Below are 20,293 nucleotides of genomic sequence, written 5' to 3'. Positions count from 1 at the left end.
AGGAAAAAAGGGGGGGGGGGGGGGGGAGAGAGAGAGAGAGTAAGAAAATCAGTAATACTTCAATCTTACTGCATGTGGTCTTTAAAAATCATTTATTTACAGCTAGATTTCGAATGTAGAGAAGTGTTAAGAAAAGCTTCAAACAAGCAAGGAATGAGCTTGTTGGGTAGGAGAATGTTCACGGCCATTTTCATTACAAAGATTTGGGGAGGAAAACATACATTAGATACATTTTAAGCTTAGCTGCAGGAAATTGTGAGACTGATACTCTGATAAAACTAGATAAGAAGCATGAGCTACTCATGGTTTGAAAAAGGCAAGGATGTGGAGCTATTTCTAGCATTTCTTTCATGTTTGACATTATTTCGTTTAGCTACCATACAGCTCTCTTAGTTTTACTTATGTCATTCTTGACTGGTTTTAGTTATGTCATTCTTGACTATTGGTGAAGCATGTTTCTATAGAAGGATAAAAAAAATTAAAAAGATATGAAGTATATCTGAACAGATATGTTGCAGCTTTAAAATTGGAACTGAAGTTTATATGGTAGGTGCAGTTTGATTGACAATATGTAATTCGACTTCTTCTAGTCAATTATTTTAATCTTCTGCAGTTCCTTTTTCCTTCGTCCCTCATTGATAATGATTAAAAATGCTTGTAGGAAAACATAAGCAGGTAAGTGAAAGACTAATTAAATGCATGTATCCTATTTCTAGTTAACTTTATTGATAGATGATAACCTAATTAAAAATTCCATATTTCTTCTTCCTCCAACATGTCCTTTATTCTATCAAAATTTTAGAAAAAAAAAAGAAAGAAAAAGAGAAGGAAAAAGGAAAGGAAAAACGAACATGGCATAAGAGATCCCTTTCTGTAGAATTAATTAAATGTGGATAGGATGTAAGATATATTGACAAAGCGACATTCTTGATAAAGTCATTTTAAGAGGTTTGCTTTTACATCTTTTGTCTACAGGCCTCTGGTGGTGTTTAAGCAAGGGTTTCGCAGTCGCCAATACTGGTAATTGTTTTTCCTTCAAACTCATCAGTCTTTATATTTCATTTCCCTTAAGCCTCCATTTAGTACATTATAATTTGTTCTCCTAAGTTCTACTCATAGTTGTGGAATTCATCACTTGCCAAATTCTTGTTAAAATATGCAATACTGAACCAGTAACCGTATGTCGCAAGTTTGTATGTGCACCATAATTACAACTTTTCATTTTTAGCTTGGTCTGTAGAATAAGAAATATAACATAATGCTTTGCCTAGTTTATAGGAAGTACTGCTAAAGCATTGAACAGTTCTTTTCTTATTCATGAAACTACTACAATCTTTGTTTCCTCTGTCTTACTTACCAACAGGTGAACAAATATCTGTGTTCACTTCCAACATCTACCAAAAATCATATATCTTCAGCATCCTTGTTCCACGAAGGTAGAATAAGTAGCCAAATTAGGCAAAATAAAGAGGAAGTTCCTAATTCAAAAATCAAGAAAAAAGGGAAAAGTTAAACAGATATAAACAGAAAGAAATTGAACAATATTGACGATCTCGCAAAGATGGGATTTCAGTGAATTGTCACTTACTGAGCTCATCTTTTACAGATCGATCTTCTTGGATTGTACAAGAATATGTGAAGGTCAACATGTCTGGAAGAACAGAGAACGTTTGTTTGTTGATATTATTACCAACATTCGGTACTGGGTCATTCATAACATTAATACACCTTTCTATTCAGTTAAGGATTGGTTATTTGTCAACACCGGTTTAGCTTATGATTTATCTGGATGCCCTCGGCCAAACAAGTATTTTACAAAGAGTCAACAAGGAATTCCATTAATTCCTTGTTTTTTTGTTTTTTTTTAATCTAAAAAAAAAACAAGGAATTCCATTAATAAATGGTCATTTCGATCCTTTGGAACAACTCTATGAATTTAATAGATCGTTTTAGGAGACCCTAATGACTATAGATCGAACTGAAAGGATCTTCTGATCAATCAAGAGATCATTTGAATTCCATTAGTAATGAGGATTCGGTGTACTACACATATTCATTTTTTTTAGAATGGTAACTTTAGTACCACACATTGATTAGTCAGAAAGAGATTCAACAACGAAAAGAAAGGATCCATCGCTTTTACTTTTTATGGCAGTATGGCTTCTGCTTTTAAGACCAAGCCTACTTTTCTATCCTTCAACCTACCTAAAGAAAGGGTGAAGAAGGCATCATGTTGTTGTTGCCACGGAAGATGGAAAGTTCAAAATTAGTTGTGCCCTTCGTTAAATGCTGGTTTTTAGTGTTGCTAAACCTTCAATATTACATATACACAATTCATACAAGTTTTACCTTGACTGCTAAAAGTGTTTCCACCTTTATTTATCCTATCGTACTTGCTGAAAGGGGAATGAACTTATCTTTCATCTAATTTCCAACACCTACTGAAAATCATATATCTTCTACATCCTTACTACATTGGAAGGTATAATCAGTAACCATGGTAAATAACTGTAGGAGTTGTTCAGTTAGAGATGTATATATAATTAGGAGAGAGAAGAAAAGTGAAACCAAGGAGAGAAATGGAGAAAATGATGTACATCTGTCTTCCTTCTTGCCTCTTCAACTTTTAAGACTAAGTTTACTTTCCTACCTTTTGATCTTGCTAAAGTAAAAGTTTAGGAAGCATTGTATTGTTTGTAAAATAAATAAATTGTAGTTTCATTCTTTCCTTGTAAGTAATTAAAATATGTTCTTTCTAGTTGCTTAAGCTTTTAGATAAGATGATCACAAACTCCAAAACAATAACTAATCATGCAAGAAGTCCTGGGTCTAAATATGTCGCCCGAAATGCCCAATTTCATGAGAAGCAAGCCCAACAGGCCCTGCCTTAACCTGTCTCTTGGACAGTCAGCCCTCACCAGGCTGCTGGCATTGCTTAATGCAGGAAGATATTTCCACGTGTTTGGGCATGAGAACGAATCAAAACCACACGTGAAGAGGTGTGATGGGACATAATATAATTATGTAATTAAAAGTATGTTCTCTATAACAGCTTAAATTTTTAGATAAGATTGATAACACATTTCAAAAATGAAATGCTTGGTACTTGCCATTGCGGCCTAAATTTTTTATAAATGTTGAAATTAAGCTACATTTCAATAGTAGGAGCAAACAATGTGATGAAAGCTGCATCAATCACTGCAAACTAGGATATTCACTGTGTAATATCCATAGGATATTCACTGCATACATCTAGTGAGGAACATGATTACCAGCAATATAGTGTTTACTGAATGACTGATATATTTGCTAATGAAAACTGACTTATTTTTTTGTTTCTTTCTAATGTTTCTTCTTGCAGTTTGGTGGAATGCTCTGATATATGTAATTTGATGAAAGATGGTGAAGATGGACCATAGGATGTACATTTACTAATCTTATTTTTAGGTTAAATTCTTTATCTGAGCCTACAAAATTCCCAGGTGCTCTTTCTTATCATTAAAGCTTTGATTGGGTTGTATATTCTCTATGCAGAAATTTGACAGGCTTTATGTATATACACCTACTTTTCCTTCCACCTTCCTGGCGACGTAGGCGCCAATATTCTTTAGGATATCTTGTATTCTCAAGTGAGAAATGCGAATTGGAAATCAAAATACACTATCACTCTAGTATTTCGTGGTAGTGCAGAAAGTAAGGAAAAATGAAGTGAAAGTAAGGAGGACCAAGGGTGTGACCTAATAGTCAATGAAGTTGAGAATTTTGAAGTTTCATTTTTACGGTGAAAATTTTCGTTAAAAATCTATCTAATTTAGCTATAAAAAAATCATGTCACAATTTTTAGCACCACAACTTAAATTATTTTCGTTATCTATAGTTTCTTCATTCATAAAAGAAATGTTTCTTCATAAACTAAATTCTGGCAATTCAAAATATAACATTTAAATAAGTTATTTTTACGAAGAAAAAAAGGTTGTTTATCATAAAATAAAGTTTCTAGCATTTAGATATTAAATAAAAAGTATTGAAAATTACTCTTCCATAAATTCTCGGAGAAGAGTAAAATATTTTTTTGCTAGACAAATTTTTTCAAAAAAATAGAAAGATCCTTTTTTAAAAAAATTTGTCTGTTTATATTGATCGTAACTCAAATGGTAAACTATAGAAGTAATTCCATTCGTTCTCAATATTTTGGGAAACTGATATTTTCTTATCAAAGTTGGAAATTTTAAATATTAATATTTCTTATTTTAATCATGGTTAATTAATATATTTTTATGATTAAGAAATTAATTAATCTAGACCTTTGATATTTAAGCAATATACATGTCACTCATCTAAATATGAACTTGGGGAAAATGGAGAGGACCCAAATCCCATCAGAGGTAATGTGTAACCCATAAATGCAAGTATGCAACCATTGATAACAAAATTTATTAATGCCTTAAATGAAATGAAATTTTCTCGGTAAAAACGGACATCAACAACAAATTTTTATTTTTTAAAAAGAAATCGTTGAAATATATAAATATATTTCGAAATCATTGAAAGTAAAAGTATAAAAGACGATCCAATCCATATAAAACTCCATTCTCTGGATTTTCATAACGATGACCACATTTATGAGTAGTCTAAATCTAAAAATTAAGGAATATTTGTCTAAACAAATTAAGAAACAAAATAATGTTTTAAGGAAATTAATCTATAAGTAACTATTTTTAAAAGGTTCTTGTATTTACCTAAACTTCTCTGTATAAGTATTTGAATCAAATATATATATTGAAAATTGATGTACCTTTCTCAAATTGTCATCACCTTTTAAAATATCTAACTTTTTGCTCAAATAGTTCATGAATATTTTTTACTTATTTTTCAGAAAAGAAAAAAATTTGGAATATGCAAAACATTACTTCCATAATATATTATTATTAGCTTTGATCTATTTAACTTTGTAGTAAATTATTCTCTCCATTTCAAATAATATTTTTGTGCGTTTAAAAATTTTCAATCTTTTTTTAAGCAATATATTTTTTATTACAAGATCAAATCAAACCTACAAACAAAGGGTAAAGAATATTTTAATATTGAAACAAAGTCAGTATAAGTTTATAAAAAAAGATAAGTATTGAAAATATTCTTAAACTTAACACAAATTATTAATTTCGCCTCTGAACTATTAACAGTCTTAAAAACATCCGTCTACTTGACTAACTGAACTTAAATATACTCCGATTTGTCACATGACATAACAAGTGATCTCAACTTCTTGCAAGAGTATGATGCTCTTAACAAAAAGTCCAGAGACGTGGTGAAAACACTCCTAAACTTGACGAAAATTTAGGATATATTTCACACATATTATAAGATTGGGAATGTATTTAAATTTAATTAGACAAATAAAGAAATATTTTTTAAGACAGTCGGTCGATAATAAAACACTCAGTTTAGATGATTGTCCAAATTAAAATTTTAGAAGTCAGTTACCCATTTATAGTCTTTCACCTACCCAAGCCCAACCAACAAAAAGAAAAGACAAATAAGCAGCTCGAATGGTTAGAGCCAAAATCTATTGATCCCAAATCAAAAATGGCGAATCATAGATTTCAATGCCTAACATGGTGGCGAAAATTGACAAGAAGAGAGTGGACTATTGCATCAGCTTCATTGGCTATACTAATTTTTACACTTTCCTTCATCTCTCACTCTAATAGATACTCTAATAATTCAATGACTCCTAACGATTTGATACCCTTTACCCCTTTAAGCAATGCCCAACAAAAATCTGCCTGTAATTTTCTCTTATAGATTTTGTTTCGTTGACTTCAATTTGTTAGTTTTAACTTTTTTAGTGTAATTGGGTATGTGAGCAGTTCAAATTGAATAGTGAAGTGTAGATTTTTTCATTTTTTATTTTTGTGAATTTTTGCAGTTTGTTTAGATGGAAGCTTACCTGGGTATCATTTGCAGAAGGGTTTTGAATCTGGGTCTGATAAATGGGTTCTTCACATTGAGGTTAGCTTCTATGTCTTATTTACTGAGTTGATCAATTGTTAGAATGTGTTTTGTATCTTGCTATTTTGCTATCGTATTTTTCTTGCTTCAAAAACTTTTCTTTAGATCCGAAGGTCTATCGGAAACTGTCTCTCTACTTTGCAATGAGTTAACAAAGTCATTTTCTTTTTTGGTAAAGGAAAAAGTGATCAACTATTCGAAATGGTGTGCAGAGTTTTTTTTTTTTTGTTAACAGAAATGTCACTTTACTATTACTATATCAGACCAAATATTCTCTTAGCCGGAAAATGTATTTCCAGTAACAATTTAATGATGTGACACACAATGTTTGAATCCAAAAGAATAAAAATCATAAAACCCGATCGTTTCAGCCAATATAGGACTATTCGACCCATGAATTCGACCCGTCTTACATGGAAAACGTCACAGAGTGTTTGAAAAAAGATGGTGTGTACTCTAAAGACAATTCATGTTTATGAAAAATTGGTCATAATGTTGCAAACAGTCATATAAATCAGGTGATACAAAGTGATCTATTGTTGATGACTTTTCTTTTTCCTTAGAATGATGTTATTCTCAAAGATGGGAACTTTTATGCTGCTGATAATACTGGGAGGGGGTGCTTGTTAAATTGGGTGATGAGTCGTTGCCTAAATTAATAGTTGTTGCCAACGCTGTGTTTGGAGGAGACAAAATGTTTCTTGTGAAGTCTTGTGAGTACGTGTTCATGGTTGACAAGTATTTGAGTATTGGTTTTGAAGATGATCTTGGATACAATGAGGATGTTAAATTTTATGAGGAATTTAATTTTACATGAGCTAAAGGACATATGCAAGAGGTAGGTTGAGGTCACTGGTTTGGAAATTGGAAGATAGGATATTGTTAGTTGAGATGTACATTTTCTGCTTTGGCTTTTGAGCTTGATTGTGGGGTAAAGGGAACTGTATACTCTTCAGAAAACAGTTTTATTTTTTGGTTTTTGTACGTATAAAAAAGGTTAAGATGGTCGGGTTCATGGGTTGATAGTCCTATGGACCTATATTGGTTAAAATGGTTGGATTTTATGTTCTATTTTTGCTTCAGACATTGTGTGCCACAAAACTAAATTGTTACCAGAAATCACTTTCCGACTAAGAATAGACTTGGTGTGTTATAGCAACATTAAAGTGTCTTTTCTGTTACAAATAAAAAAAACTTTCTTATGCTATTTACAATAGTTGACTGATCTTTTTGTTACAAAATACAGAAAAGTGATTTTGTTACACGATTTCCAATAGTTGAGTGACCATATAAGCAAGCAACTCCTAATTAACTTCATCATGTTGCTCTCTAAAATAAAAAAGATCCTTTGTAATTCTTAAATTCTTTAATAGAGTGGTAATACACTTCAACATAGTATCCGAATAGGTAGAGGTATTGGGTTCGAGTCATATCATTCTCACAAACAAAAAATATTCTCATGAAAATGAAAAATCCAGCTGTAAGTGTTCTCTATCTTTTGTTGTGTTGAGCTTAGTTAAGTCCGAAGTAATAACCATGCACACAACATTAGTCTGCAGATATGATATGTCAATATTCTAGTTTGCTCTTTCCCTTTTCTTTGTTGACTATGCTTTTGTGATGATCTTGCATTGCAGGGTGGAGGCTGGTGTAACTCAATAGAAACATGTTCTTTTCGCCAGACAACAAAGTTGGGCTCCTCGAGGTTCATGGAGCATGAAGTTCAGTTTTTTGGGATTTTGAGCTCTGACCCATCACAAAATCCAGGTAAGCAACTCTAATGGCGATTTAAGAATTACCCTCTTGATAGTTATCGAAAAGAAAAAAGAATTGACTCATTCAGTTCAGTTTTTAGATTTTGTTAGCTCCATGAGCAGTTAGCATAGCCTAGCTGATTTGTATTGGAGCCAACTCTACCTTTTTTAATCCCTTGTGGATCTGTTAGCATCCTCTTGATGCCTTTATTGAAACCTCAAAAAGAAAAAAAGACTTGACTCCTTGATATATTGTGCTCTATGATTGTTATCATTATAATCTTGCTACAAATTTTCATTATGCTTATAATTGTATTATCTTAAAGTTAGAATCCTCCAGCAGTTTTATTTACGAAACAAAGACATCAAGTTTGCAAGTACACATAGCTCATCATTTTATATTTTTCTGTTGCCAATGAATTAACCATTGGTTGCCAAGAGGAATAATAGGACCTTACTTGAACACATTTCCTTTTTGACTGTTAATCCACAAAGGTTTTCTTTTTGTATTTGTTGGTGAGACTAGTATCACTTCTGACAAAAAGTAGGTACTAATATTTGACTTAATTTTGTTTTAAATGAAAATCTGCTTCATTAAGGGATCTTATGCTCTTGTTTGGCTAATTTGACTTTATTCAGATTTCTTCGACTGGAACAAGGTCAAGATACGCTATTGCGATGGTGGATCCTTTTCTGGACACCCAGACAGTGAATTTAAAGTAAGTCCATGGAGCGTTTATTAAAGACTATGAATGTTGTGTTTTTCTATGACATCCATCAAAAAGATGAGGGAAAGAAGGCAAAGAAAGCATTGAGTACCTATGTTATCTATTGATTTATGGCAGAATGGAACAGAATTCTTCTTCAGAGGCCAGGTTATTTGGGAAGCAGTAATGGATGAACTCTTGTCAATAGGACTTTCTAATGCTAAAAAGGTATTCTTTTTCGCTTTGTCTCATTGAATTTTTGGCTTTTTCAATTCTCAGTTATATAAAATATTTTGCTCTGCCCCCTTAATTTTTGCAGTGAATTTCTTTCGTTTGTTCTGAAGTATGTATTGTAAAAACTAACAGATACTCAATTCGAAAAGTTACACCATTCTGAATTTATAGTTCTAATCAATATACTGTATCTTCTAAGTGCACTAAGAGGTGATTACTTCTTTAAAAAACGAGGTTGTTATTGCTTTTATTGGAGTACTGGACCTGGTCACCTATAAGTCCAAGACTTCCACCTTTTTATGCCTAACTTTGCAGGCACTTCTTTCGGGATGTTCCGCTGGAGGTTTGGCAACTCTAATACACTGCGATGACTTTCGGGAGACTTTACCTAAGGATGCCAATGTCAAGTGCCTTGTTGATGCAGGTTTTTTCCTTAATGAGTATGTCTCCAAGATAACACTGCATATTAAAGTTCCAATCACTAATATATCTATTTCTGGATCTTTACTCTCAAACATGATAATATACCTGTTCTTGGAAGCAGTCAAGCAGGTATAATTTCAAATCGAAAATGTGATTTTTGGAATGTAATCTACACATTTAGGAGAGTTATAGGAAGAAACTTGATGGTATTAATTAATTCTTTAGTTATACATTATAAAACATAGCGAGGAAATAATGAAATGTTAGCTAATGAATGAGCTAATATGCCTGCAACTGAGAAAAATAAATAATAAGTACCAGTTCTACTTCTAAAAACTAGGTAAATAGATATGCACATAGTTTTAAGCTTTTAAATAGTACTCCCGAAGATGGCTAGGAAAGGGGGGAAGGTGAAATATTGAATGAGCTAGTATGCCGACAACTGAAAAAAAAGTTATTAAAGGTTTTAATTGAAGGTGCAAACTCTCATGCTAAAAACTTAATAATAGGTGAGGATTGGATCGCCATAACAATCGGAATCTCTTACTGCAATAGTTGATGAAATTTCAATGAAAAGAATACATGACTCACTGGGGCGGGAGGAAACTATGGAACATCTTGGTATGTTGATCATTTTGTACAAAAGAGGCACCTTTTCCTTTGCATACATACTCTAATCAAATATTGAAGAAGATTCCCTTTGTCGAAAAGTTTGTACTAAGATTTGTAAAATGAGATGGACAATTACACTCCCAATAAAGTAGAGGTGTACCCATTCTAAGAACTGTTAGGTTTCTTGAGCATGTAGTCCAAATTTGAATCAACTGTAAGTCTATTATTGCTTTCACTATTTCAGAAAGGACATTGCTGGAAGTCCCATCATTGAGCGATTTTATGAAGATGTTGTGAACCTCCAGGTTTTTTCTAATACTTCAGAAGCTAATTTTATGTTTTAGGTTTTTTTTTTTTTTTTTGGTGTGCGTGCTTTTGTTCCTTATGTGTTAGTGATCGGTTGTCTCAATATATTTGTTCCTTCTTCCTTTTAGAATCTGGTCATATTCCAATATGGTGAATGATCCTTCAGGTGTAATTCGATGGGAGTTGCTAACTGTATGTTGATGGAGAAACTATTGATGTAAAAATATGAGGAAAAACCAATTCAACTTGGAATGATATAGATGAAACAGTTTCATTTCATAATTTGTTGCATATGACCAACATAAACATAGAATAGAAAATTAGAAGTGGTATTTATGTATTTGTTATGCTATAAATAGATATCGTTGAATCAGAATCTTGAGAGGTCTAAATGAAAAAGTCTGTAACTAACTTAATTGTTTGTCCTACTAACTGTTCGTAATGTATATGATAACTTCTGTACATGGTACATTCTACTAAGAATTATGAAGGTCCTGAGATTTATATAAAAAGGGGGCAACCCGATGCACTAAGCTCGTGCTATGCGGGGGTCTTGGGAAGGACTGGAACATGCAATGAGTAAATATAGCTTGAACCTGATGCCACTCGATTTCTACTTCTGAACCAAATAGAATTTCCAGAAAGGGACGCAAAACAAGATCTAAAAGAAATATCTCAATTACCGACAAAACTGTTCAATTCAGTTAAAAATTATGCTCAAGGAGATGGCCGTTTATTGCAGATTTTACAGCATTTCTATGGAATGCAAAGATTTGCAGGCTTATTATCCAACTCTCAACTACATATCAGTTGAAAAAATAAAAGATTTTAATGTCAAAACCACAGGTGTAGACAAGAAACTTCCTCATCTCAACAAGAAGTGGATTCAAACTAGAAGAGCTTTAGGAATAAAAGCATTATATTTTATTCTTAAACGATTTTATAATGAAGACTGCAGAGTCCTAGATCAAGACCAAGATTGGGTTTTGATAACCAAAGGAAAATCCAAATCAAAAGATAGAATTTTTGACATAGAGCTTCATAGATTAGGAGCAATGGAAGAGACATGGAAGCTAGCATGTAAAATGCTAGATCATAATCATCTAGGATCAGAATAATTGCCAAATAAAAGACAAAACAAGAAGACGTAAGCACTTACGTCATGAAGATATCAATAAAGAAAGGAATCTTTTCTTTTTCTCAAAGTCAAAAAGAGAGGTCACATCTTGTCAGTCATCAACAAAAGAAGATGGACAAGTCATCCTCATCTTATCAACAAAGAATCTTCAATCAGTGAAGGACGAAAGAGAAAATATGTAGAAGTTTAGGGAAGTCCCTAAAAACTTATATTTTTGTAATAAGTCCCTCCTTCCATCTATAAAAGAAGAGGAACTTCATACTTGAAAGGCAGACTACATTTTCTGAGAAAACACCCATCAAAGAAAAATGTTAGGTACCTTTGAGTAGTGAGTAGTAACTTCTCCCGTCAGGGAAAAGTATTTCTTTTATGTCGTGAGTATTTGTATTTGTAAGATATAGTATGGTTTGTCTGTAAAATAATCATATGAAATAAAGTTTGGTTTTTATACCTATCTTCTTACTCCATAAATAGTCTTCAAACGAAGATTGCGATCTTCTGCCTTAAGGAGGAACAGTAAGGAAGTAAGCCGCAAGACTAAGGTCGATTAAGGCTGAAATACCGTTCATTGCCTAGAGGAGAACTACTGAGGTAGTGATAAGGGACTATTCATCGAACAAAAGAAGGAAGGTATAAACGCACAACTTCTTATTTCATATTATTATTTTAAAGAGCAAACTATATTATATACTTATTTTGATACAACACTTAGACATATAAGATTTACTTAGTACCTATAGGGAATAAAAATATAAATTGAAAATCTCATGTTAATACAATTTTATTTTATATCCATGCCACTAGCATAAATAAAAATGAAAAACATGAGATTCAGTTTGGAAAAACACAAGAAATAGGAAGTTCTAGTAATCCTAGACTTTCAATAGAATATGGACGAAATTCTATTAGAAAAAGTATATCTAACAGATATTCTACAAAAATTCTAGAAATTTCAAATATTACTAGAATAAAAGGAAGAATTTTCAATTGAAAAAATCAAGGAATCTTGATACAAACAGGAGCAACAGCTAACCATGTAAAAGGTATTATACTAGATGGACTATCAATATACGAAGGAAAACAATATAATTATAAAACCTTCGAAGGAAATAACTTTAGTTGTAAAAATATGGTAGATTTACCAATACAACTAGATACAATAAGAATAACAGTTCCCTGTTATATTACAAATCTTATGTTAATACAATTTTATTTTATATCCATGCCACTAGCATAAATAAAAATGAAAAACTTTCAACGACGAATCTCATGTTTTTCATTTTTATTTATGCTAGTGGCATGGATATAAAATAAAATTGTATTAACATAAGATTTGTAATATAACAGGGAACTGTTATTCTTATTGTATCTAGTTGTATTGGTAAATCTACCATATTTTTACAACTAAAGTTATTTCCTTCGAAGGTTTTATAATTATATTGTTTTCCTTCGTATATTGATAGTCCATCAAGTATAATACCTTTTACATGGTTAGCTGTTGCTCCTGTTTGTATCAAGATTCCTTGATTTTTTCAATTGAAAATTCTTCCTTTTATTCTAGTAATATTTGAAATTTCTAGAATTTTTGTAGAATATCTGTTAGATATACTTTTTCTAATAGAATTTCGTCCATATTCTATTGAAAGTCTAGGATTACTAGAACTTCCTATTTCTTGTGTTTTTCCAAACTGAATCTCATGTTTTTCATTTTTATTTATGCTAGTGGCATGGATATAAAATAAAATTGTATTAACATGAGATTTTCAATTTATATTTTTATTCCCTATAGGTACTAAGTAAATCTTATATGTCTAAGTGTTGTATCAAAATAAGTATATAATATAGTTTGCTCTTTAAAATAATAATATGAAATAAGAAGTTGTGCGTTTATACCTTCCTTCTTTTGTTCGATGAATAGTCCCTTATCACTACCTCAGTAGTTCTCCTCTAGGCAATGAACGGTATTTTAGCCTTAATCGACCTTAGTCTTGCGGCTTACTTCCTTACTGTTCCTCCTCAAGGCAGAAGATCGCAACCTTCGTTTGAAGACTATTTATGGAGTAAGAAGATAGGTATAAAAACCAAACTTTATTTCATATGATTATTTTACAGACAAACCATACTATATCTTACAAATACAAATACTCACGACATAAAAGAAATACTTTTCCCTGACGGGAGAAGTTACTACTCACTACTCAAAGGTACCTAACATTTTTCTTTGATGGGTGTTTTCTCAGAAAATGTAGTATGCCTTTCAAGTATGAAGTTCCTCTCCTTTTATAGATGGAAGGAGGGACTTATTACAAAAATATAAGTTTTTAGGGACTTCCCTAAACTTCTACATATTTTCTCTTTCGTCCTTCACTGATTGAAGATTCTTTGTTGATAAGATGAGGATGACTTGTCCATCTTCTTTTGTTGATGACTAACAAGATGTGACCTCTCTTTTTGACTTTGAGAAAAAGAAAAAATTCCTTTCTTTATTGATATCTTCATGACGTAAGTGCTTACGTCTTTTTGTTTTGTCTTTTATTTGGCAATTATTCTGATCCTGGATGATTATGATCTAGCATTTTACATGCTAACTTCCATTGCTCCTAATCTATGAAGCTCTATGTCAAGAATTCTATCTGTTGATTTGGATTTTCCTTTGGTTATCAAAACCCAATCTTGGTCTTGATCTAGGACTCTGCAGTCTTCATTATAAAATCGTTTAAAAATAAAATATAATGTTTTTATATCCTAAGCTCTTCTAGTTTGAATTCACTTTTTGTTGAGATGAGGAAGTTTCTTGTCTACACCTGTGGTTTTGACATTAAAATCTTTTATTTTTTCAACTGATATGTAGTTGAGAGTTGGATAATAAGCCTGCAAATCTTTGCATTCCATAGAAATGCTGTAAAATCTGCAATAAACGCCATCTCCTTGAGCATAATTTTTTAACTGAATTGAACAGTTTTGTCAGTAATTGAGATATTTCTTTTAGATTTTGTTTTGCGTATACTCGATCCAAATTCAATAATTGAGTTGTGAAACCCGGTGATCCATTTGGAAATATTGATATTCTCGAAAACAAACTTGTTGTTCCTAAAACACCAAATGTTTCTCCGCTTTCTTCAGGGAGGTTATATATGTATCTTGTGAATGCCAGATACTCTTCCTCTTTAGGGTGCAGTTTGCCAACCTGAAAAGAAGAAAACACTTTTGTTCCTGATGGAACTTGGTTAGTTTTGCTTTCTGGTTTCCCAGAGATAAGTTTTTCAGCTTTTGCTGAGGATGAACTTGCTCCTTCTTTCGAAGTAGAAGTTTCAATTGTTGCTCGGCTTTTTCCCTCATCTTTTGATATAGGGATAGGCATATCCATGCTTACCTTTGAGATGTTTTGGGCACTAGGTGCTAGTGGGACATCTCCTGCCACTTTGTTGGGATTAATATTCCCTTTTAGATTTGAATTCTGTTTTGGATATGTATCCAAATGTTCACATAAGAGTAAAACATCTCTCATGTTTTCAGCTTGGGTAGTACTGAGCTGATTTATTTCAGATTGTAAAATCCGTGCTTGTTCAGATAACTTTGACAGTTCATCTCTGATTTTGAATAGCCTTTGGCTTTTGTTGTCTATGGATTCATCCACTTTTTCCATTTTTTCATATATCTTGTTTACCAGGATTTTCGTCTGATTGTCCATATTGGACATTCCTGGAGATAAAATCTGCAAGAAAATTGTCACTTCCTTTAATGTATTCTATTGTAAATGAATAAAAGGATAATAACACTTGTCATCGATGCAATCTTCTGTACTGCGGTTCAGAAAGAAGCTTGTTAAAAATTAGTCCTGATACCTGTGTATTATCAGTTCTAATAACAAATTGTTTTGGTAAAAGGAAAGTAGAAAATTTTCTAATTCCTCTGACAATGGCTAATAATTCCTTTTCATTTGTGGAATATCTTGTTTCAGCATCATTGAAAGTACCACTTGTGTACCTGCAAATTTCATTTAAATCGGTTTGCAATAATGCTCCCCAATGATAGTCAGATGCGTCCGTTTGTAAGACAAGATTATCATTGTCTTCTGGTAATCTAAGTTTAGGCAACTTAGCACATTCTTCTTTTAAACTTTTAATACACTGTGTGTGTTCTTCTGTCCATCCAAGTCTATTGGATTTTCTTATTAATTTTTGTAATATATTCCGTTTCTTATCTAAATCCGGAATAAATTCTCCTGCGTAATTTAGACAACCTAGAAATCTTTGTATTTCTTGCTTTGTTGTTAATTTATCAGGAAATTCTATAATCTTTTTTTAGATGTGTGATTGGAGTTCAATTCCATTTTTTGAAATAATCATTCCTAAGAATTCTATTTCATTTTTATTGATGTCAGCTTTTTTCTGACTTAACACAATTCCATTTTTTAAACAAATTTCTGAAAATTCTTTCAGATGTCTCAAATGTTCTTCATAAGTTTTAGAACATATTAGAATGTCATCTATATAGACGATTAAAAATTCTTTCTCTGAAAATATTTATCCATTTTTCTTTGGAATATTTGTGGGGAATTTTTAAATCCAAAAGGCATGACCAACCATTCATAATGTCCGTTAGGAGTACTGAAAGCAGTTAACTGAATGGAGTTTTCTGCTAATTTTATTTGCCAAAATCCACTTTTACAGTCAAATTTTGAGAAATAGGTTTTCCCTTTTGCAAGTTTAATCAGATTATTTTTATTTGGGATAAAATATCCGTCAAATAAGCAGTTTTTATTTAGCTCCTTATAGTTTATTACCATGCAAGCTTTTCCTCTTTTTATTTTAGCATGGTTTCTTACCATAAATGCTGGGCTACTATGAGGACTTTTACTCACTCTTATTAATTTTAAGTTGAGCAATTCTTTAATTTGAATTTTGAATTCAATTTTATCTTCTTCGTTGTAGAGCATGGGTTTGACTCTAATAATTATGCTAGGGTCCTTTAAGGTTAAAGTTGCCCTTTCATGATTCTGTTCCCATTTTTCTAGTGGATTTTCTCCATAAGATTTTTGTAAATTTTCTTTAATCTTTTCTAGATTAAGACACTTACAAGTAACTTTTCTTAGATTTTCTAAGTATTTTCTTTTGAAATTTTCATTATCCTTTTCAAGATTATAAGGATTATGTTTTCTTGGGACTTTGATAAAATGTCCGCAAGGGGTTCTAAGGCTTATCATATATAATGTTTGATGATAATCCTGAAATTGTTGTAGGAAATCATTTCCTAATAATAAATTTGTTTCCAGCTTATCATAAGCAAACAATTTATTTATAGAAACAATCTTTGATCCTAAAATTATTTCTACTTTCTCTCTAGACTTAGAAAGCTTTTCTTTATGAGATCCCAGAAAGGGAAAAAACTGCAAAACGTTTTATAAGTGATGGGTTTTACTTCTGTGAGGAAAGGGGAAGAAGATGTTTTCCCTCATCAGCTGTACTAGCATCATAAGAACACAAGAATATGAATGGTGATTTAGTTTTCTTCTTATTGTTTCTCTGTAGATGTGATGGAGCAATGTTTCTGCTGCATTTCTTGCTTGATCAACAAAATGTTGTTACTAATCAGTGGTATAATTTCTTAAGTGCTGCTTGAACAAATTACAATGTTTATGAATTATCTACCTACGAACCTGGTTTTTTATTGCAATTTCCAACTATTGTAGTTATCAACTATATATTTGTGTACCTTGTTTCTTGATTGCATTTGTTCTAATTTTTCACTCAAACCTGATTGCAATTTGATCATTCTCAGGGTGTGGCAAAAAGTTTAAAGAAGGATTGCACGTCAAGATTGGAACCCTACAAGGTGCCCTTTCTTCATTTGTATTTGAGATACTAACATAGTTTCTTCTTTTGCAATTCACCTTTTCTCTATTGTGATTTTATGTTGGCTTCATCCTCAGTGTTTTTTCCCTCAAGAATTTATAAGCAACATAAAGACCCCTGTTTTCCTTGTTCAACCAGGATATGATTTTTGGCAAGTAAGTTTTTGTTCCATGTTGTTTCAGCTTCTAGTTAATATTTTTTCTTTCTTAATGCTCTACTAACTTAATGTTCATACTTGCAGATACAAAACATCTTGGTACCTCGCTCATCAGATCCACATCGAAGTTGGTTCAGATGCAAGCTAAATATTAACAACTGTAATTCCAAACAGCTTGAAGTCCTGCAAGGTGAATACTTGCATCTAAAAACAGCAATTGTAGTTATCGCAACCAGGCTTTTCATGTGAGGAGTCCAGGGATTAGGATGCTTGCTATGATGTCACCTTATGAAATTATTCATTATCTACAGATTTCCGAAATTCTTTGCTCAAAACGCTTGATGGATTTCACAAAAATCCAGAAGGAGGCATGTTCATAAATTCTTGCTTTATACATTGCCAAACATGGGTGACTGAGACATGGCATTCTCCTCGTTCTCCAAAAATCAATAACAAAGTAAGCTTTTCCCTTTATATTCCATCTATGGTCTGAAGGTAGTTCTAATTTTATCAGCATAGCTTTTAGTAAGTTACACATAATGTTATAGATAAATTAGACCCCATGTTCACCATGCACCTAAGAGTTAGAGATAGCAAGATGGATAAGCAGTTGGTAGATGCGAAAGTAATTACTAACTGTTCGCACCTGTGATCCATCCTTTTTACCCATTCACCAACAGTGAAAACATAATGGTTTGTGAAAACTAAAATCTTTAGAAACCAAAGTAAGAGATGCTCAAAAAGTTGATAAACATCTAACTTAATGCGCAGTTTGACCTAAAAGCTTAAGTTAGATCTTTCTAAAGGTCAATTATGCTAATATTTTACTCCAGATGTAACCATAAACAGTGGGATTTTCGCTTAATAGTTTGCTTCAAAGCCTTCTTGAGGAATTATCTTAGGTTTGAACTTGACATAGAATATTTGATTAGGAGCACATTGAGTATGTTATTGTTGTTGTTGGGCTAGAATAATTTAATTCTAATTTCTCTTCAAGATCTCATCATGCTAGTTCATTTCGGGATTGCTTTGTACCATATCGTACAATAGGACAAGCTTACACCAAGTTTTTCTTCAGACTATATCAATATCTTCTCCAGTGTTTTCTCCGTTTCTGAGACCACATATATGTTATATCAAGAAACCATCTCTAAGAAGATGTGGCTAATCAACTTTCTTGCTTTCATTAATAGCATGTTGTTTCATCACATTTAGGGTGGTACCATTGACTGCACGGTGCCATCTATTCTAATATTAAGGAGAGCTATTACTCAAGACCAGTCATGTGGCATTCCTAAAGCCCATGGTTGAGAGTTATTCCTCTTGAAAGAAAAATAGCATACAAGCAGAAATCTAAAACCCGATGCAGTAGATGTCTGCCTTGTCTAATTCTTTTTCGCAATTTGGGAATATCTTTGAGCTTAAACTGTTGAACTCAATACGAGCTGAGAAATGGGAGGAATATTTCTCAATTAAGCTTCTGGCTTTCATTCATTAGAAATGAAAAAATCTTTCCAAAGCTCAATATATACACACATGTCTTCGTTAACTTCACTAACTGTAACTGATGATTGTTCTCCGAATCATTGAGCAGACAATTGCAGAGGCTGTAGGAGACTGGTATTTCAACCGAGAAGAGGCAAAACATATTGATTGTCCATTTCCATGCAACCCTACTTGCTATCACATGAATTTTACTCAAGGATGACAGGCCGGTTGCTGCAGGTTTACTGATATCTTATGTTGTGCTCTCCATTTAACCGTACTTTGTGGCACATTTTTATGCAAATATGAGAAACTATGATTCAGACAGACAACATGAAGGTATGCAGCCAGAGTATTCTTGTTTTTTCTCTCCATATTGAGCAATCGAGCATTCTGGAATCAACGGTTAATAGTGAACCTCATTTGCCATAATTTTAGTCTGGAGTTTATCTGTAACCATTTTTTCCCTTTTGAGATCAGCAACTTCATTCCAAACTTCAAACTGCTGTTCCTTTAGCTTCTTTTTTGCCAGAGTTCATTTACATATATATTTTTTTTCTTCAGATTATAGGTTTTTACACCTTTCTCTTTCTCTCTTTTTTTTTTTTTTGTATAAATTCCCAGCATCAAACATTTCCAGAATTATTCGAGAGAGATCGATTCGTATTTACTTAAATTCTGCAGAAATACAAGCAAGGTAATGTGATTATTTATCTTTTTTATTTTTTTTCATTTCTCCTTGTTTCAATTTTTTTGATGGAGTCCAATAATCTGCTTGATGTTAGTACCAAAGATCATTGTAAAACTGAAAAAGACTCAAGATGCACGTAGTGTATACACTAAATTAAAAATGCATGATATATTTTATTTATATATTCTAATCAATTAACCATGATTAAGTTAAATAAATGTCTCTCTATAATAAAGTTTAAGATACAAAGATTTTGCTGTTTTATCCAAAAAAAATAAAAAAATGGACGACCATTTTTAACTAGTGACTATAGGTTATTTTTCGATTCACCTCTTGTGAATGGAACATTACTCTATAATCGGCTGAAGTGTTCGTATACCCATTTCGGAATAACTTCGAACAAATTCTATATCGTTTCATATATCTGAAGTTCATGTACATATGATTGAAGTTTAATGATTTTACTTGCACTTTAACCATTTTTATATGAAATTCATGCACATATGTAATTTCAAACACCGCATACCTTGATTTATTTTAAAGTGGATAGACAAAAAAAAAAAAAAAAAAATTGAGTATAGGTTAAATAACAGTATCCAAATAAGGAAGTGAAATTTTTACTCTATAATCTCAATCGAAGTTTTTAATTTTAATTTGTGAGTCAAAATAAACAAAAGGATTGGATCTCCCAAAACAGGAACGAGTTTTTCTCCAAAAATAATGTTTTTTTGCATCCTTGGATGGAATTTACACTACTAAATACATTTTTTTATTTTAAAGGAAAAAAAAAAAAAAAAAAAAAAAAAATTGAGTATAGGTTAAATAACAGTATCCAAATAAGGAAGTGAAATTTTTACTCTATAATCTCAATCGAAGTTTTTAATTTTAATTTGTGAGTCAAAATAAACAAAAGGATTGG

The 20,293-nt window shown here is 32.0% G+C and overlaps 2 protein-coding genes across 2 annotated transcripts in view; both read left to right on the top strand.

The window, feature by feature from the left end:
• The window catches only part of LOC102601605 (uncharacterized), a 6,289-nt gene extending 2,712 nt beyond the window's left edge, over positions 1-3,577 (top strand). Inside the window, exons 2-3 of the mRNA XM_006349447.2 lie at positions 976-1,020; positions 3,362-3,577. Of these exons, the coding sequence (XP_006349509.1) occupies positions 976-1,020; positions 3,362-3,419 (103 nt within the window). The 3' untranslated portion in view covers positions 3,420-3,577. The remainder of the gene's footprint in view (positions 1-975; positions 1,021-3,361) is intronic.
• A 1,927-nt stretch (positions 3,578-5,504) lies between these two features.
• LOC102601268 (pectin acetylesterase 5-like) lies at positions 5,505-19,409 on the top strand. The gene is made up of 12 exons (XM_015309596.1): positions 5,505-5,788; positions 5,930-6,012; positions 7,650-7,779; positions 8,406-8,485; positions 8,612-8,701; positions 9,023-9,147; positions 9,987-10,047; positions 16,968-17,021; positions 17,119-17,196; positions 17,283-17,388; positions 17,510-17,655; positions 18,793-19,409. Exons 1-12 carry the CDS (start codon positions 5,587-5,589, stop codon positions 18,904-18,906), a joined length of 1,269 nt encoding a protein of 422 aa, XP_015165082.1. The 5' UTR covers positions 5,505-5,586; the 3' UTR covers positions 18,907-19,409.
• Positions 19,410-20,293: the final 884 nt, after the last annotated feature.

Source organism: Solanum tuberosum, unplaced genomic scaffold (assembly GCF_000226075.1).
Source record: "Solanum tuberosum cultivar DM 1-3 516 R44 unplaced genomic scaffold, SolTub_3.0 scf00106, whole genome shotgun sequence".
NCBI lineage: Eukaryota > Viridiplantae > Streptophyta > Magnoliopsida > Solanales > Solanaceae > Solanum > Solanum tuberosum.
The sequence above is the reverse complement of the archived record's forward strand: the minus strand, read 5'-3'. Positions and strand labels throughout refer to the sequence as shown.